The sequence below is a fragment of the Crotalus tigris genome, unplaced genomic scaffold, assembly GCF_016545835.1.
Source record: "Crotalus tigris isolate CLP2741 ecotype Arizona unplaced genomic scaffold, ASM1654583v1 scf7180000024347.1601321, whole genome shotgun sequence".
In the NCBI taxonomy this organism is placed as follows: Eukaryota; Metazoa; Chordata; class Lepidosauria; order Squamata; family Viperidae; genus Crotalus; species Crotalus tigris.
Genome location: NW_024100516.1, coordinates 1,364,583 through 1,382,614, shown reverse-complemented (window position 1 = coordinate 1,382,614; position 18,032 = coordinate 1,364,583). Strand labels below are relative to the sequence as shown.

General features: G+C 46.6%; 1 protein-coding gene across 2 annotated transcripts in view; it reads right to left on the bottom strand.

The window, feature by feature from the left end:
- The window catches only part of HELZ2 (helicase with zinc finger 2), a 77,779-nt gene that overhangs the window by 39,527 nt on the left and 20,220 nt on the right, over positions 1 to 18,032 (bottom strand). For both annotated transcript variants that reach the window (XM_039326938.1, XM_039326939.1), the window contains exons 2-7: positions 15,026 to 16,098; positions 13,960 to 14,143; positions 10,100 to 10,207; positions 7,849 to 8,372; positions 4,606 to 5,238; positions 1,283 to 2,066 (exon numbers count right to left, since the gene is read on the bottom strand). In XM_039326938.1, the coding sequence (XP_039182872.1) occupies positions 1,283 to 2,066; positions 4,606 to 5,238; positions 7,849 to 8,372; positions 10,100 to 10,207; positions 13,960 to 14,143; positions 15,026 to 16,023 (3,231 nt within the window). In that variant the 5' untranslated portion in view covers positions 16,024 to 16,098. The remainder of the gene's footprint in view (positions 1 to 1,282; positions 2,067 to 4,605; positions 5,239 to 7,848; positions 8,373 to 10,099; positions 10,208 to 13,959; positions 14,144 to 15,025; positions 16,099 to 18,032) is intronic.

Genomic DNA, 18,032 nt, shown 5'->3' with positions numbered 1-18,032 from the left:
TGTTTGGCGACCACCCGTGAAATGGTCGTTCGACCCCAAATGGGGTCCCGACCCACAGGTTGAGAACCACTGCCTTAAGCATTAAAAATGTGCCTTGGGGACAGAATGACTCAATGGTTGAGCCTCTAACTCAGGGGTGGGGAAATATGGCCCTTTTATAACCTGCTGGCTCAGGAATTCTGGGAGTTGAAGTCCACAAGACATACAGTAATTCCCCACCTCTGCCTAGCTCAACAAAGCATGGCATTCTGGGCTGACATTCATCAGACTTCCCCCAATGGGGAGCCAGTCTGAAGGAAGGGCATCAACTTAACCTGGAGAACTCATGGCTGCAAGGCTTGGTGACAGCCTCTCATTTGGAGGCTATTTCCTTGTTCATTATATTTTTATGCCTTCAATGTTACTTTAAAAGTAACTCAAGAAGGCGTGCATAATCCTCCTTCCTCTTCCAACTGTTATTTTCCCTACGACAACCTTGTGAGGTAGGTTGGGTTGAGAGAGAAGGATTGGCCCAAAGTCATCCAATGGCTTTCATGCCTAAGACAAGACTAGAATTCCTCATCTCCTGGTGACTGGCCCAAAGTCACCTAGCTGGCTTTCATACCTAAGGTGGGACTAGAACTCACTGTCTCCTGGTGATTGGCCCAAAGTCACCCAGTCGGCTTTCATGCCTAAGGCAGGACTAGAACTCCCAGTCTCCTGATGATTGGCCCAAAGTCCACCCAGCCAGTTTTCCTACCTAAGGTGGAACTAGAACTCATCATCTTCTCATTTCTAGGCCAGCACCTTCACCATTAGGCCAAACTGGCCGTCTTTAAACCTTTTAAAAGAGGACTCAAGGAATTCCTGACAAACAGGATTATCCATGGCTATTTGGAGATTCCATGTGACCTCTGAGCCAAGTGCAGTATATCTCCCCGAAATACCAGTTTCGGGGCACATTAGCAGGAGAGAGAGAGAGAGAGAGAGAGACAGAGAGAGAGAGAGAGAGAGAGAGAGATAACTAGAGAGAGAGAGAGAGATAGCTAGAGAGAGAGAGAGAGAGATAGCTAGACAGAGAGAGAGATAGCTAGACAGAGAGAGAAAAAGAGAGAGAGAGATAGCTAGAGAGAGAGAGAGAAAGAGAGAGAGATAGCTAGATAGCTAGAGAGAGAGAGATAGCTAGAGAGCGAGAGCGAGAGAGAGCAGTTAGCCACAGAAATGTTGGGCTCAATTGTGGTCATAAGTTGAAGATTCCCTGTGATGGACAATGTAAGAACAACACCCGCCTTTGACACCTCACCTGTATGCCAGAAGAGACCACGCAGATGGACTTGAGGTCCTTCTGCCCCCATTCAGCCGGCCATTTCTGATTCATTTCTTCTACCTTCTCGACGATCTGTTCAACTTCAGAGATGTTGTACCAGCTCATGGATCTGTCCTTCTCCGCACTTCCGGAGACGTGACAAAACATGAGCGGATAGAACTCCGGGTGAGGAGGGATGTTGCCTTTGGCGCGGATGGTATCTTCTCTGCCCACGTAGAAGTGTTTGGAGACAAACTCAATGATTCCTGCAGTGGAGCGATAGTTCTCGTTGAAGATGATCCTGCTTTTGGTGGCCACTTCATGCTGCTCCTTCTTGTAATGTTGGAAGAGGCGATTCAGCAGGGTGTAGTCGGCGGACTGCTCGTCCTTGTGCAAGGAGTAGAACCTGGGGGTCTTCTGCATGTGGTCCCCCGCCAGGACGATCAAGGTTCTCAGGGTAGCCAGAGAGAGAGGGACTAGTGCTTCGCACTCCAACATCTGGGCAGCCTCATCAATCAAGATGTGGGTGAAATAGCCGGGCGACAACCCAAGATCGCGCGAGGTCATGCAGGTCGTGAGGACAATGCGGTGCCGATCGATCTGTTCTTTAGTAGGAAGGCAAAACTCTTCCCCACTCGGAGAGAGACAGCAGTAGCGAAGGGTAATGGGGTCGGTTGCTTTGACCGAACGGTACGTGGATTTCACCCTTAACGGAATAGCCTCAGGGTGTGACGAGATGGCATAGTTATGGAAGTATTCGCGAATGTAGATGTCAGCCGCACTGGAAGAGAAAAGCAGCGTAACAGGGGTCGTCGCATTTCTGCATATCTCCCCGAAATTCTTCATTAGACACATGAGTTCCTGGTTAATTTTATATCCCTCTAAGGAAGAACGGGGATTTTAACTCAAAGCGAATTAAAATGGCAGCCCCAATTGTGCAATTAAATCCCACCCTTTGTTTAACTGAGTTATATGTGCCACACTTGTGAAAAGGGGGGGGGTTTAAATCTTAGCTGCCATCTTATCTTTTTCAACCCCCTTAAGAAAGCTAAAACTGAAATTAAGTAATAAGAATTGCTGTTCCGACAAATTACTTCCTCTACCATTGCTCTTTTTAAACCCAAAATTGTTTTTGGGGTACAATGGTAAATTGGGAACAGAATTTCCATCACTAAGTGATACAGTCATAAAGCAAGACATCACATAACCACACTGCTTGGTGCCGGCAATTTTGGCAGTCTCCCTTACCATCATTATGCAAGCAGCACAGATCATTAAGTGAGGATCTCACATGTCCGCGACTTGTGCCTTTCTGTCGGCTTCCCATAAGCAAAGTCATTGGGGAAGCCAGTAGGAAATCGCCAAGTTGTGCTCACAAGATTATTTGCAAGCAATCCAGCCAGCCAGCAGACAAGAACTTCAAGTGGGTGTTACAAAGAATGAGATCCCCCTGACACCAAGAAGCTTTTTTAGGGAAAAAGCGGTAGAGGCAACTTATGGGAGCAGCTTGTGACTTCCTGCTGGCTTTCCCATTGTTTTTGCCTGTGGAAAACCAACAGGATTGCAAATCGCATGTCTGCAGGGGCACTGTGACAGCCACAACATCTGAGGACCCATTGTAAGTTTCCCTCATTCAGAACCATAACTTTGAACAGTCGCAGAACAAATGGACGTAACCCGAGGACAACTTATATTTCCTACCATACTGTGGTATTAATTTGATAAAACTACCCAGAATCCTCTGGAACGGGGCAGCTAACAAACTCAAGAAATAATTCTCTCCTCTTTATCTCATGGAATAACCAGAGTGGAGTGCTGACATTTTGAGATTAAAAAATTGCACAAAGACTACTTTTGCATAATACTCTAGATCACGATTTCTCATCCTTGATCATTTTAAGATGTCTGGACTTCAGCTCCCAGAATTCTCCAGCCAGTCATGTGGGGGGTCTAAGTCTGCACATATTGAAGTTGCCGAGGTTGAGAAACACCACTTCAGATCAGCAATATGTTTGTTTCTTGTACAAAACATTGAGCTCAACGGGCTACATTTAGACGAAGCCTTAAAACATTGCTAACAAGCTAATTAGGAGATGACCAGACTGAGCCCAAGGGTGGGGTCAAACGCAGCTTAGAATCTCTTATGCATCCAAACAAGGGGTTGGACTAGAAGACCTCCAAGGTCCCTTCCAATTCTGTTGTTCTGTTCCGTTCCGTTCCATTCCTATTCCTATTCTTATTCAATTCTATAAGAGCAGGGAGTTGGGCTAGATGACCTCCAAGGTCCCTTCCTATTCATCATCATCATCATCATCATCATTCCTATTCTATTCTATATTTCTATTTTATTCCTACTCTATTCTATTCTATTCTATTCTATTTCTACTCTACTCTATTCTATTCTATATTTCTATTCTATTCCTATTCAATTCTATATTTCTATTCAATTCTATATTTCTATTCTATTCCTATTCAATTCTATATTTCTATTCTATTTTATATTTCTATTCTATTCCTATTCAATTCTATATTTCTATTCTATTCTATATTTCTATTCTATTCCTATTCAATTCTATATTTCTATTCTATTCTATATTTCTATTCTATTCCTATTCAATTCTATATTTCTATTCTATTCTATTCTATATTTCTATTTCTACTCTACTCTACTTTACTCTACTCTATACTACTCTACTCTGCTCTATACTCTACTCTATTCTGCATTCTATTCCATTCTATATTCTATTCCATTCCATTCTATGCAAGCTGTTCCACTGATTAATTTTTCTAACTGTCTGGAAATCTCTCCTTAGTTCTAGGTTGGTTCGCTCCTGGATTAATTTTCATCCACTGCTTTTTGTTCAGCCTTCAGGTGCTTTGGAGAATAGGTGGACCCCGTCCTCTTTGTGGCAGCCTCTCAAATATTGGAAGACTGCTATCCTGTCCCCCCTCGTCCTTCTCTTCGTTAAACTAGACATACCCAATTCCAGCAATCGTTCCTTATATGTTTTAGCCTCCAGTCCCCTGGTTATCTTTGTTGCTCTTCTCTACTCTCTTTCTAGAGTCTTGACATCTTTTTTATATCATGGTGACCTAAAACTTGTAGTATTTTTGAACTCTATCCTGGTTCCTGATTTCTTTCACCTAACACTACTGTTGAGTTTAGCTTCCTGGACTTCCCTGGATCTTGTTCACACATTGCGTAAACTCAGCTATCAAATATAACAGTGTCCCTAAAATAATCTCGACCCTGTGAAGACACCAAAATATTTACTTCTCTCCAGCAGCCCAAGGCTAATGAAACTTCAAACCAAGATTACCTGTTGGTGTGGGTGCAGATAAGGACACGAGTCTGGGGCTTCTTGATGATCTCCAGGGTAGTCTTGGCCAACGTGAAGGTCTTCCCAGTCCCAAACGGTCCATAGATCAAAAGTGGTGGAGTTCTACGGACTTTGGTCACCTGGCCAGTAATGAAGAAAAGAGCTTGCTTCTGCTTCGCATTCCCCCAGGGCACCTGCAAAGAACCATGTGGGATGGAGCAGATGGTCACATCTGGAAAGACCAGCTTCACATCCCACAAGTTGTCCACAGCCTGGTGCCATTGACAGAACTGGAGCTGGTCGGTTTGGAACTGGACTTCCATCTTGGCACGCGTGTCTGGTTGGAGGCCCAGCTCCATGCAGCAACGTTGGGGAAGGAGAAGACAGACGTTCCTTTCAGTGAGTCCTTCTTTCTCGATGGAGACTTCATAAACTCGGTTGTTGGCAGGTGGATCCTGGGCCAGGAAGGCTGTTCTGACTGAACGTTGAAGCAGGTATCCTGCGTCAGAGTCCATGGTCAATGAGTAAGGGGTCGGGACCTGGGCGTAGAGCTGTCCTGGGGGAGCAAACTTCAACCCCGATGGTAAGACTTCCACACACTTTACGAAAGAGACCACCGCATGCAAGTTGAGCCTGGATCAGAAGAAGAAGATCAGACATGGGAAGATGAGCAGAAGAATTGGGGACAGGAGGAAAAGATACAGCAACTGGGACAGGGGTTGGCAACCTTGGCTCTTTTATGACTCATGGACTTCAACTCCCAGAATTCCTGAGCCAGCATGGCTCAGCTTGGAAATCTCTCCCTTTCCCCTCAGCATGGCTGGCTCAGGAATTCTGGGAGTTGAAGTCCACAAGTCATAAAAGAGCCAAGGTTGCCTACTCCTGCACTAGATAGAATAGGGCTCTTCAAACTTGGCTCTTGTATGACTCGTGGACTTCAACTCCCAGAATTCCTGAGCCAGCACGGCTCAGCTTGGAAACCTCTCCCTTTCCCCTCAGCATGTCTGGCTCAGGAATTCTGGGAGTTGAAGTCCACGAGTCATAAAAGAGCCAAGGTTGCCTACCCCTGCCCAAATGCCTGAATTTTGATCACGTGATCGTGAGGAAAAAATATTAGTAATAGTAATAGTAGTAAAGTTGGAAGGCACCTTGGAGGTCATCTAGTTCAACCCCCTGCTCGGGCAGGAAACCCTACACCTTTTCGGACAAGTGGCTGTCCAGTCTCTTCTTAAAAACTTCCAGTGTTGGAGCATTTACTGCTTCTGGAGGCAGGCTGTTCCACTGATTAATTGTTCTCACTCTCAGGAAGTTTCTCCTTAGTTCTAGGTTGCTTCTCTCCTTGATTAGTTTCCACCCGTTGCTTCTTGTCCTGCCTTCAGGTGCTTTGGAAAATAGCTTAATTCCCTCTTCTTTATTTAAACCAGGGGTCTTCAACCTTGGCTCTTTTATGACTCGTGGACTTCAACTCCCAGAATTCCTGAGCCAGCATAGGGGAACTATGGCCCCTTCATGACTGGTGGACTTCAACTCCCAGAATTCCTGAGCCAGCATGGCTCAGCTTGGAAACCTCTCCCTTTCCCCTCAGCATGGCTGGCTCAGGAATTCTGGGAGTTGAAGTCCACCAGTCATAAAAGAGTCAAGGTTGCCTACCCCTGAACTGGGACAATGCCCATGCTACCCATATTCTCCCTGTAATGTCCTCACCCTCCAAAATGGATGGGCATTCTAGATCTTAAGATGCTTCTCTCTCTTTGGCCTGGTGCCATCCCTTCTGGAAATGTTTGACCATAGCTCTCATTACCCCCAACCTACATGACAAAGACATTTTGGAGAGGCTGGACAATGGGAGGTCAATGTAAACAATCAAGAGATATGAGGAGATTGTGTTGGCAGCTCTCTCCAGCAATTCAAGAGACCCACTTTGATCTAGTGGTGAAGGCACCAGACTAGAAACCAGGAGACGGTGAGTTCTAGTTCTGCCTTAGGCACAAAAAGCGGGCTGGGTGACTTTGGACCAATCACCAGGAGATGGTGAGTTCTAGTCTCCTCTTAGGCACGAAAGCTGACTAAATGACTTTTGGCCAATCACCAGGAGACGGTGAATTCTAGTTCTAACTTAAGCATGAAAACCAGCTGGTGATTTGGGCCAATCACCAGGAGATGGTGGGTTCCCCAGCTAGCAATTTGGGACCCTGTAGTCTTTACATCTTCAGGCACGTTAAAGGAACTTTAAGCATTCACTTGTATTAGTGGCGCAGTGATTAGAATGCAGTATTGCAGGCTAGCTCTGCCCTCTGCCGGGAGTTCGATCCTGACCAGTTCAAAGTTGACTCAGCCTTCCATCCTTCTGAGGTTGGAAAAAAAGAGGACCCGGATTGTTGGGGGTAAATATGCCGATATTGTAAACCACCCAGAGAGTGATTAAAGCACTATGAAGCAGTATATAAGTCTAAAACAGTGGTTCTCAACCTGTGGGTCGGGACCCCATTTGGGGGTCGCCAAACAACGCAGTCCGCCATTTTTTCCCCCTTTTCCTTAGCTTTGCTACTCCCTTTTATTCTATTGGCTTTTGAAAGCCAATAGTATAGACTCTCTTGAATAGAGTCTAATTCTATTGGCTTTCAAAAGCCAGTAGGAATTGTCCTATTGTCTAGGCTGTCTCTGCCCTGCTGAGCCTGCCAAAAGTCCCATTCTGCAAACGGTGCTGCACCAGTTGAGTAGTCCTTGACTTACAACTGGTTGAGTAGACCTCGACTTACGACCGGTGGGGGGGGGGTGTCTCGGCATTAAAAAGGTTGATCTAAAAGCTATTATTAGTGCCATTGCTATTTCGTTCTGTTCCGTTCTTTTCTATTCTACTGCCATGGTGGCGCAGTGGTTAGAATGCAGCATGGCAGGCTAATTCTGCCGACTGCCATCAGTTCGATCCTGACCAGCTCACGGTTGACTCAGCCTACCATCCTTCCGAGGTCGGTAAAATGAGGACCCAGATTGTTGGGGAGCAAATATGCTTACTCTGTAAACTGCTTAGAGAGGGCAGTAAAGCACTGTGAAGCGGTATATAAATCTAAAGCGCTATTACTATTTTGGAAATATGGCAAATAATCTCCTGTATTGCTATTGCAAAGAACTTGTTTCTTCCTCTCTGGGATTAAATAAAATCAGGGAAATTCTTTTGGTTTGGGGGAGAGTTTTGAAGTCCACATTATCCCACCAGTCTTGATTTGGTTGAGCTCCGCTTACTTGGAAATCAAAAGCTGTTGAGCTTCTTCTTCTCGGACCAGGAAGTTGTGCATTTCTTCACGGTAGTTGACGCAGGTGATGGGCTTCCCACGGGCCCCACGCTGAAAGTCCATCGAGAGGGAGGGGGCCTTGTACTTAGCCGACAGTTCCACATCCTTGCCCGTGCGACTCACGCTGGGCACCACCACACGGTTCCCGGTGTGCCCGCGTCCGCTCTGCACGAAGCAGCTCCCAGACCCGTTGGCCGGATCCACCCGCCAAGCCGCTTCCTTCTGACCCAGCCGGACGTAGAGCTTTTGGACCAAGACAGGCCGGCTGCCGAAATCAAAGACCAGCCACTGCTCGTAGACCCCGAAGGTGTGACTCTTCAAGCCGACTTTCACCTCGACCGCGGGGGGAGAGGTCCGCACGGTTTTGAAGCTCGCTCCAGATGCGTAGGTGAGAAGCGGAGTCTGTCCCGGCACGGCTAGGTGGAAGCTGGCTCCTGGGGTTCTCTTTAATAGGGCCACGTGAATCAAGGGCTTCTGAAATTGGAAGAGAGGGAAAACGTAGGGAAAGTCAAACAAGGGAAATCAGAGCCGGGATGTCCGAGGGAATATCTTGAGATGGAAACGAAAGAGCGGTCAGATAAACCTCTGCTCAGCCATAGGAAGGAAAAGGAGGTGAGAAAGAAACTCAAGATGACCCCACCTTGATTCTTCTTGGTATCTAAGAGGGGGCGAAGGGAAACCCTGCAGAGTTTGGAGGGAGGAAGGGAAGGAGGGAGGGCATATGGTCTCCTCCAAGATCCCTTCCAAATTCTTCAAAGGAAGGTGGGTTTTCCTTCCTCCCTTCTTTCCTTCCTTCCTCACTCCCTCCTCTCTCCAGTTGCTTCTTTCCATCCTTCCTCCCTTCTCCTCTCCCCTCCCTCATTCCTTCCTTCCTCCCTTCTCTCTAGTTCCTTCTTTCAATCTCCCTTCCTTCCTTTCTCCCTCTCTTCTCTCTAGTTCCTTCTTTCCGTCTCTTCCTTCCTTTCTCCCTCTCTTTAGTTCCTTCTTTCCATCTCTCCTTCCTTCCTTTCTCCCTCTCTTCTCTCTCTAGTTCCTTCTTTCCATCTCTTCCTTCTTTTCTCCCTCTCTTCTCTCTAGTTCCTTCTTTCCATCTCTCATTCCTTCCTTGCTTCTTTCCTTTCTCCCTCTCTCTAGTTCCTTCTTTCCATCTCCCTTCCTTCCTCCCTCTCTTCTCTCTAATTCCTTCTTTCCATCTCTCCTTCCTTCCTCTCCCTCTCTCTAGTTCCTTCTTTCCACCTCCTTTTCTTCCTTGCTTCCTTCCTTCCTCCCTCCCTTCTCTGTCTAGTTCCTTCTTTCCATCTCCCTTCCTTTCTCCCTCTTTAGTTCCTTCTTTCCATCTCTTCTTCCTTCCTTCCTTTCTCCCTCTCTTCTCTCTAGTTCCTTCTTTCCATCTCTCCTTCCTTCCTTTCTCCCTCTCTTCTCTCTCTAGTTCCTTCTTTCCATCTCTTCCTTCTTTTCTCCCTCTCTTCTCTCTAGTTCCTTCTTTCCATCTCTCATTCCTTCCTTGCTTCTTTCCTTTCTTCCTCTCTAGTTCCTTCTTTCCATCTCCCTTCCTTCCTCCCTCTCTTCTCTCTAATTCCTTCTTTCCATCTCTCCTTCCTTCCTCTCCCTCTCTCTAGTTCCTTCTTTCCACCTCCTTTTCTTCCTTGCTTCCTTCCTTCCTCCCTCCCTTCTCTGTCTAGTTCCTTCTTTCCATCTCCCTTCTTTCCTTTCTCCCTCCCTTCTCTCTAGTTCCTTCTTTCCACTTCCTTTTCTTCCTTCCTTCCTTCCTTTCTCCCTCCCTTCTCTCTCTAGTTCCTTCTTTCCATCTCTCCTTCCTTCCTTGCTTCCTTCCTTTCACCCTCCCTCCCTTCTCTCTCTAGTTCCTTCTTTCCACCTCCTTTTCTTCCTTGCTTCCTTCCTTCCTCCCTCCCTTCTCTGTCTAGTTCCTTCTTTCCATCTCCCTTCCTTCCTTGCTACCTTCCTCTCATTCCTCCCTCCCTCCCTGCCTGGATGCTTGCATTCTGTGCACATCCAGCCAACCGCTGTGCATTTAGCAAATCATGGATGAGGACAGCACTCACCATGCGGCATGTGCCCAGCAATCGGCGCGCAAGTTCTCTTTTGCAGGCAACGCAGCCGGGCAGAATCCAGGAGCCCCATCGAAGGAGAAACAGGTCCCTTCCCTAAAAGTGTATGAGTATTTTGCCTTGCCAGCTCACCTGGGAATGGACGGTGAAGACCCACTGATACTGCAACTTCTTGTTCTCAGACTGGATCCGTAGTGGCTGCTGGCACATCACCCTCACTCCTTCCACGGCCTCCGACATCTGAGGGTCACAAAGTAAGGCAGGAGAACCAAGGAAGGGATCATGTTTTATTTCATCCCAGGTTCAGGACCGTAATTCTCAACTGTCCATCTCAATCGCGACATTGCACTGAGTTCTAATCCACAGCTGCAACATTGTTGGGCAGAGCTCAAAATCTAAATTTTACCAGTGTTTAATCTGAATTTGTAGCTTTCATCTGAAGGCAGCCTTGGGTTTTTCCCCTAATCACCCACCTGTACAACGTCATTCTATGCTTTACAGCAGTGGTTCTCAACCTTTTTAACGCCGTGACCCCCAGCCGGTCGTAAGTCGAAGACTACTCAACCGGTCGTAAGTCGAGGACTACTCAACGGGTGCAGCACCGTTTGCAGAATGGGACTTTTGGCAGGCTCAGCAGGGCAGAGACAGCCTGGACAATTCCTATTGGCTTTTGAAAGCCAATAGAATTAGACTCTATTCAAGAGAGTCTATTCTATTGGCTTTCAAAAGCCAATAGAATAAAAGGGAGTAGCACAGCTAAGGAAAAGGGGGGAAAAAATGGCGGACTGCGTTGTTTGGCGACCCCCGTGAAATGGTCGTTCGACCCCAAATGGGGTCCCGACCCACAGGTTGAGAACCACTGCTTTACAGGTAGTCCTTGACGGATGAGCACAACGGGGACCAGAATTTCCACTGCTAAACAAATTGGTTGTTAAGTGACTCCTGCTCCAATGTTATGACCTCATTTGCCACGGTTGTTAAGCGAATCACCGCAGTTGTTAAGTGAATCAGATGGTTGTTACGTGAATCCGGCTCCCCCATTGCCTTTGCTTGTCGATACTCAGCTGGGAAGGTCACAAGTGGTGATCACATGACCCGGGGGGACAGTGCAACAGCCACAAATAAATGCCGGTTACCAAGTGCTCAAATTTTGATCACATGACCCCCAAGGAGACAGTGACGGTCATAAGTGAGAGGCTCTCTTTCTTTAGCAACCATTTGAAGGTGTGACCTGGCTTAAAAACAGCGACTGTGAGAGGGACCTTGGAGTCCTAGTGGACGATCACCTGACCATGAGCCAGCCGCGTGCAGCAGCAGCCAAAAAAGCTAACACAATCCTGGGTTGTATAAACAGAGGCATAGAATCAAGATCACGTCAAGTATTAGTACAGCTTTATAAAACCCTAGTACAGTGGTTCTCAACCTTTTTAATGCTGCGACCCCCAACCGGTCGTAAGTCGAGAACTACTCAACCGGTCGTAAGTCGAGGACTACTCAACTGATGCAGCACCGTTTGCAGAATGGGACTTTCGGCGGGCTCAGCAGGGCAGAGACAGCCTGGACAATTCCTATTGGCTTTTGAAAGCCAATAGAATTAGACTCTATTCAAGAGAGTCTATTCTATTGGCTTTCAAAAGCCAACAGAATAAAAGGGAGTAGCACAGCTAAGGAAAAGGGGGGGAAATGGCGGGCTGCGTTGTTTGGCGACCCCCAAATGGTCGTTCGACCCCAAATGGGGTCCCAACCCACAGGTTGAGAACCACTGCCCTAGTAAGACCACACCTGGAATACTGCAGCCAGTTTTGGTCATCATATCACCCCCCCCAAAAAATGTTGAGAATTTAGAAGAAATTCAGAGAAGAGCAACTAAGAGGATCCAAGGCTCGGAGGCTAAAACATAAGAAGAACAGCTGCGGGACTTGGGTTTGGCTAGTCTAAAGAAAAGAAGAAATAGGGGAGACATGATAGCAGCGTTCCAGTATCTGAGGGGCTGCCACAAGGAAGAGGGGGTCAGGTTGTTCACCAGAGCACCAGAGGGAAGGACAAGAAACAATGGTTGGAAACTGATCAAGGAGAGAAGCAACTCGGATCTAAGGAGAAACTTCCCGACAGTGAGGACATTTAACCAGTGGAACAACCTGCCTCCAGAAATCATGGGTGCTCCATCACTGGAGATTTTTAAGAAGAGACTAGACAATCACCTGTCTGAGATGGTGTAGGTTCTCCTGCTTAAGCAGGAGGCTGGACTAGAAGACCTCCAAGTTCCCTTCCAGCTCTACTCTATTCTATTCTACTTAATGTCGTTATAATTTCAAGGTTGCTAAACAAAGGGATGTAAGTCAAAAACTACCTAAATTTAGGTTTACCTTGGCGTGTTCTGTGAAATCATGCATTGTCAAATGAGAGATATAAGTATGAACACAATAAACTCTAATCCAATCAACTGTTTAATGCGATATGCAAAATGGGTCAATCTCAGGTGACTGATGCAAGCCACAATGAGTTCATGTGGGTGGACCTTGCAATACAAAATAAATCTCATAGACAGAGAACATTAAAATTCTAAAACCGATAATGATGGCAAATATGTCATCGTGACCACCTCCCTCCATTATAAAGGATTAATTAATTATATCTCAAAGCCCTGTGGGGAAAAGATTTGATTTTGTGACTTTCCAAGCAAACATCTGAATTGGTGCCAGAAAAAAAATATTGGAAACTCAAGTTTTCCTCTTTGGACACTCTTGGCTAGGTTGAATTTCAGCTCCTGTCATTCCCAGCCAGTCCTGCATGAGACGTGTTTAGTTAAAATAGTATCTTCCTGCCATAATTATATGGGATCATGTGGCAGCTGTGCTTAGCATGCTGTTGTGTTGCTTTAGGGCAGTGTTTCTCAACCATGGCAACTTTAAGAGGGGTGGACTTCAACTCCCAGAATTGCTCAGCCCGCATGCTTTATGGCGGGTGGACTTCAACTCCCAGAATTCCTCAGCCCGCATGCTTTAAGATGGGTGGACCTCAATTCCCAGAATTCCTCAGCCCGCATGCTTTAAGATGGGTGGACCTCAATTCCCAGAATCCTTCAGCCCACATGCTTTATGATGGGTGGACTTCAACTCCCAGAATTCCTCAGCCCTCATGCTTTACGATGGGTGGACTTCAACTCCCAGAATTCCTCAGCCCTCATGCTTTACGATGGGTGGACTTCAACTCCCAGAATTCCTCAGCCCTCATGCTTTTAGATGGATGGACTTCAACTCCCAGAATTCCTCAGCCCTCATGCTTTAAGAGGGGTGGACTTCAACTCCCAGAATTCCTCAGCCCTCATGCTTTAAGAGGGGTGGACTTCAACTCCCAGAATTCCTCAGCCCGCATGCTTTTAGATGGATGGACTTCAACTCCCAGAATTCCTCAGCCCGCATGCTTTTAGATGGGTGGACTTCGACTCCCAGAATTCCTCGGCCCGCATGCTTTAAGAGGGGTGGACCTCAATTCCCAGAATTCCTCAGCCCTCATGCTTTACGATGGGTGGACTTCAACTCCCAGGATTGGAAAGTTGGTCCACCTATCTTAAAGTTTCCAAGTGGGGAAACACTTTCCTCTAGGGAATTCTTAAGCAATCAGTTGCCTAGGGGAAAGATCTTTTGCCCTAAAATATTGATTGAGCCTCCACACACAGGAGCAGCATACCTGAATGCTCAGACCCTCAAGCAAAGTAAGCCTGTGAATTTTACCCGGTGATTTTGAGCAGCACAACAGCAAAGTATCTAGAACAGAGGTCTTCAAACTTGGCAACTTGAAGACTTGTGGACGTCAACTTCCAGAATTCCTCAGCCAGCCCTGGCTGGCTGAGGAATTCTGGGAGTTGACGTCCACAAGTCTTCAAGTTGCCAAGTTTGAAGACCCTTGGTCTAGAAGGCGGTTCCTTCTCCCCTCTTACGACAAAATGCAAGATCCCCTGCCACGTTATTAGGTTAGAGTCCCCAACTTACAATTAAGACTTCGTTGTGGCTTGTTTGGTACTCCGTGATAAGCCGATCCTGGTAAGCTAAGAGACCGTCCTCCTTGGCTGTCTTCTTCTTTCTCTCCGCAATTTTGGCCCGCTGGATCCACTCTTCCAATTCCTGGACCGAATGCGCCAGGGCGCAATCCTGCCCGTATTCGCAAATGTCTGGTCTGCAGCATGGGGTGGGGAAGGGGGGGGGAGACAAAAATAAATTTAGAGATAAAGGCTTGGAGACAGATAAATCCATTCATCTTTTTTTTGAGGAGAAGCTGATTAAGAAGTATGCTTCCTGCATAGATTCACGTTGAAGCCACAGCGTCATTACCGGTAGTTCTCAACTTATGATGGATAGCTTAGTGACTATCCCCTCGTCCAAATCGTCGCTCTTGAACATCTTCATCAACCGCTTGACCATTAGACCAGACATCCCCAAGCTTTTGGGGTTGGTGGCCTGGAGGGGGGGGGGGAAGGGATGGTTTTGTGTGGGAGGTGAATGCATGTGTGCGCATGCACAAACACCCATTGCTCGTATGAGTGGGGTAGTGAATGCTCCTGCATGGGGCCGTGAATGTCCACGATGCTTGTGCGAGTGGGACCACAAACACCCATGATGCTCGCACGAGTGAGGCCATGAATGCCCACAAGGTTTGCAGCAACCCTATGTAGGTGGGGCAGCCCCTCACATGGCCCAGTGGCCAATAAGCCAGGGGTCCCCAACCCCCTGTCCGTGGATCGGTACCGGGCCACAGCATGCCAGCAACTGGTCCACACAAACAAGCAAAGCCCCATCCGCGAGATGCAGGCAGCACACAAAACCACGCACCCTCCGCTCTGCGGAAAAACCTCTCTCCACGGAACCGGTCCCTGGTGGCCAAAAGATTGGGGACCTCTGCAATAGGCCACAGTCCGGGAGTGGGTTGCGGCCCACAGGTTGGGGACCCCTGCATTAGACAAAGTCAATAGGGACCGGGAGCAAAGTCCAAATGCTACCCGTATTTCGGATCCCAACATCCGAGTCTCAAAAGCAAACCCTCTTAATCTGTCTCGCCTACCGTTTGCAAAGAGCAAAGGTCTTTGGGTCGTACGGAGGGGCCCGATAACTCCACTCGGTCAGCGTGTCGGTGGCGATCATCTGCGTGTGCTCCATGGACAAGCAGTGGTTCTCGAAGCTCTGCTGGGAATCGCAGGTCACCAGGCATACCCGGCAGTAGAACTGGTATTGCGGCCCAGAGTCCAGCGGACTCACCGTCGCCGGCTCCACCGCCGGGCACAGCAGGTTAGCACGCTCCAAACCTTGCCTTTGCTCGGCCTTCCAGATGGCCAGCTCCACATCGCTGTGGGCAAAGCTGCAGGACTGAGAGGTATTCCGGCAGGATTTGCCAGCCGAGACGGAAGGACAGTACGAGAACAGCCTGTGGCTTCTCGGACAGGGACGAATCTCCGTATATTGCTGCTTTTTCTTACCGCCGGTGATCACGTGAACCAAAATGTAGCCCCAGTGATTCTTGCAGTCGAGAGTGGAGCCCCTGGGACAAATCCGCTGGGGGCGGCTATAAAAACAGGTCCTGCAGATCTCCTGGAAATAACCCCCAAACTCACTGAGGATTACGTCCGGGTTGCTGAGATCCGTAGGCTGGGCAGTGGTGTTCCCGGTGCCCGACTGGGTCTGTTTCAACAGCCACTTCAAAACGCGTCTTTCTACGTTGTACTTCCTCTCGAACGTCCACACGATCACCTCCTCCTGGCTCCAGGCGAACGTGCAGGTGTTGTGGTGTTTGGTGCAACCCGAGCCGGGCACGTAATATCGGCAGACGTCGTAGCAAGCCGGGTTGGGGAAAGAGGGTCTCCTGTCCACCTTGCGCCAATGGCAGCCTCTGGCCCCCTTGCGCCTGGCCAGCAAAATCTCCTTCATGCAGTTGTGGTCCACCTCCTTCAGCAGGTAGGTGCTCTCGTTCGCTTGCTGGCTGCACTTGGAGCAGGCGAGGTGGAGGGAGACCTGGCTCTGCAGGCTGTCCAGCAGCGTGGGAACCATCCCGTTTAGGTGCGGCATTTTGTCAGCCGAGGACGCAAACGCAGGTGGGCGGAGGGCCGGAGGCCTGTAGACACTCAGCGAGAGTCCTCCAGACTGCAGAATTGAGAACAGTTAGAGAGTCAGGGGAATGTCTATGGAGATCGGCTATCTGTCTGTTGCATATTGCAGTGTTGAAGATTGTCTATTGCATGCCCAAATAACTAGACACACAGTGTTCTTCCCCCCTGTCATCACTCTGCTAACTATCTAATCCCCACAGCATTCTCTTACATTTAAGGATATTTAGATGTAAGTATGGCTATGTAGTATGGCTGTATTATTATTATTATTATCTTTCTTGTCTTTTCTATTACCTTCTATTAGTGGTATCCTATGATTATACAGTATTACTTTGTTGTTTGTATGTACACTGAGAGCTTCTGTACGGGAGACAAATTCCTTGTGTGTCCAATCACACTTGGCAATAAAGAATTCTATTCTGTTCTGTTCTATCTGTTTAATCTCTTCTCTTCTCTTCTATTCTATTCTATATGTTCCAATATCTATTCTCTTCTCTATTCTATTCTATTCTATTCTATTCTATTCTATTCTATTCTATTCTATTCTATTCTATATGTTCCAATATCTATTCTATTCTATTCTATTCTATTCTATTCTATTCTATTCTATTCTATCTGTTTCTTCTACTCTATTCTATTATATTCTATGATTATTTTCTATTCTATATTCTATTCTATTCCATTATTCTTAGGTGCTCCATTACAAGTTTTTTTAGAAGAGGCTGGACAGCCATTTGTCTGAAATGATATAGGGTTTCCTGCCTGAGCAGGATGTTGGGCTAGATGACCTCCAAGGTCCCTTCCAACTTATTCTATTCTATTCTATTCTATTCTATTCTATTCTATTCTATTCTATTCTATTCTATTCTATTCTATTCTAATTCTATTCTATTTGATAGATTCTATTCTATTCCATTCCATTCCATTCCATGATTCTATTCTATTCTATTCTATTCTATTCTATTCACATCTCTTCTCTTCTCTTTTATTTTATTCTACAATCTCTTCTATTATTCTCTTTTATACCATTCCATTATTATTTCTATTTCTATTATTTCTATTTCTATTTCAGTCCATCCCATTCTTAATCATTCAGGTCACGGTCATCCCAAACATTCTTTTCCAAATGGCAGATGGACTTCCCAACCAAAAACCTTCTTCATTTCTAACACTGAAGTTCTAACACAAGGTAGAACCGAAGAAGAAGCTTCTTAGAGGAGAAGCGAAACACTGTCAAGGAAAAAAAAAAACACTCAAAAAAACAAAACAAAACCGAAGAAAGTCCAGTTGCCTTTTGGAAAACGCGCCTTTGGGGACAAGAGTCAATGGATGAAATTGCTCACTAAGGAAAAAAAACTCAGAGCAACCCAGCCGTGCTTTTGGAATAATCCCATGATAAGATGGGCGGCCGATAAATAAATAAATACATGCATAAATACGTAAACAAATAAACAAACAAACAAATCCAAGCCCCCCCCTTTTTTCCAATAAATAAATAAATAGATAAATCCATGCCCCACCTCCACTAGCCAGCAATTATCTGCATAGATAGAACAAAGGTGGGCAAAGGAAAAAAGTAACACAGCAACACCAAGCCTTGAAAAAGCATTCATTATCATTTTATCCTTGGTCCGTGTTCCGCTTCATGCCTTATTTCCTGTACTGCCGATCACTTTATTTGTTTACTGACTGCGTTGTAACTAACCAGCCACAAGGAAGAAATAATACAGGAACACTCAATAGCCTGGAAGAAGGGTCAACCCAACCTTGGAAGCGGAGAAGAACAGTTTCAGGAAAAGGGGAAACTGAAACCGGTTTAGAAAAAAAAAATTGGCTCTCCAAAACGATCAGTACGCAAAAGCTCACAATGAAACATACTATGTTTTTTTATTATTATTTATTTAAAAGTTGTACCGGGGAAATGCCCAAGCAACACCTCTCTCATAAATTACCCTATCTATATCTTAC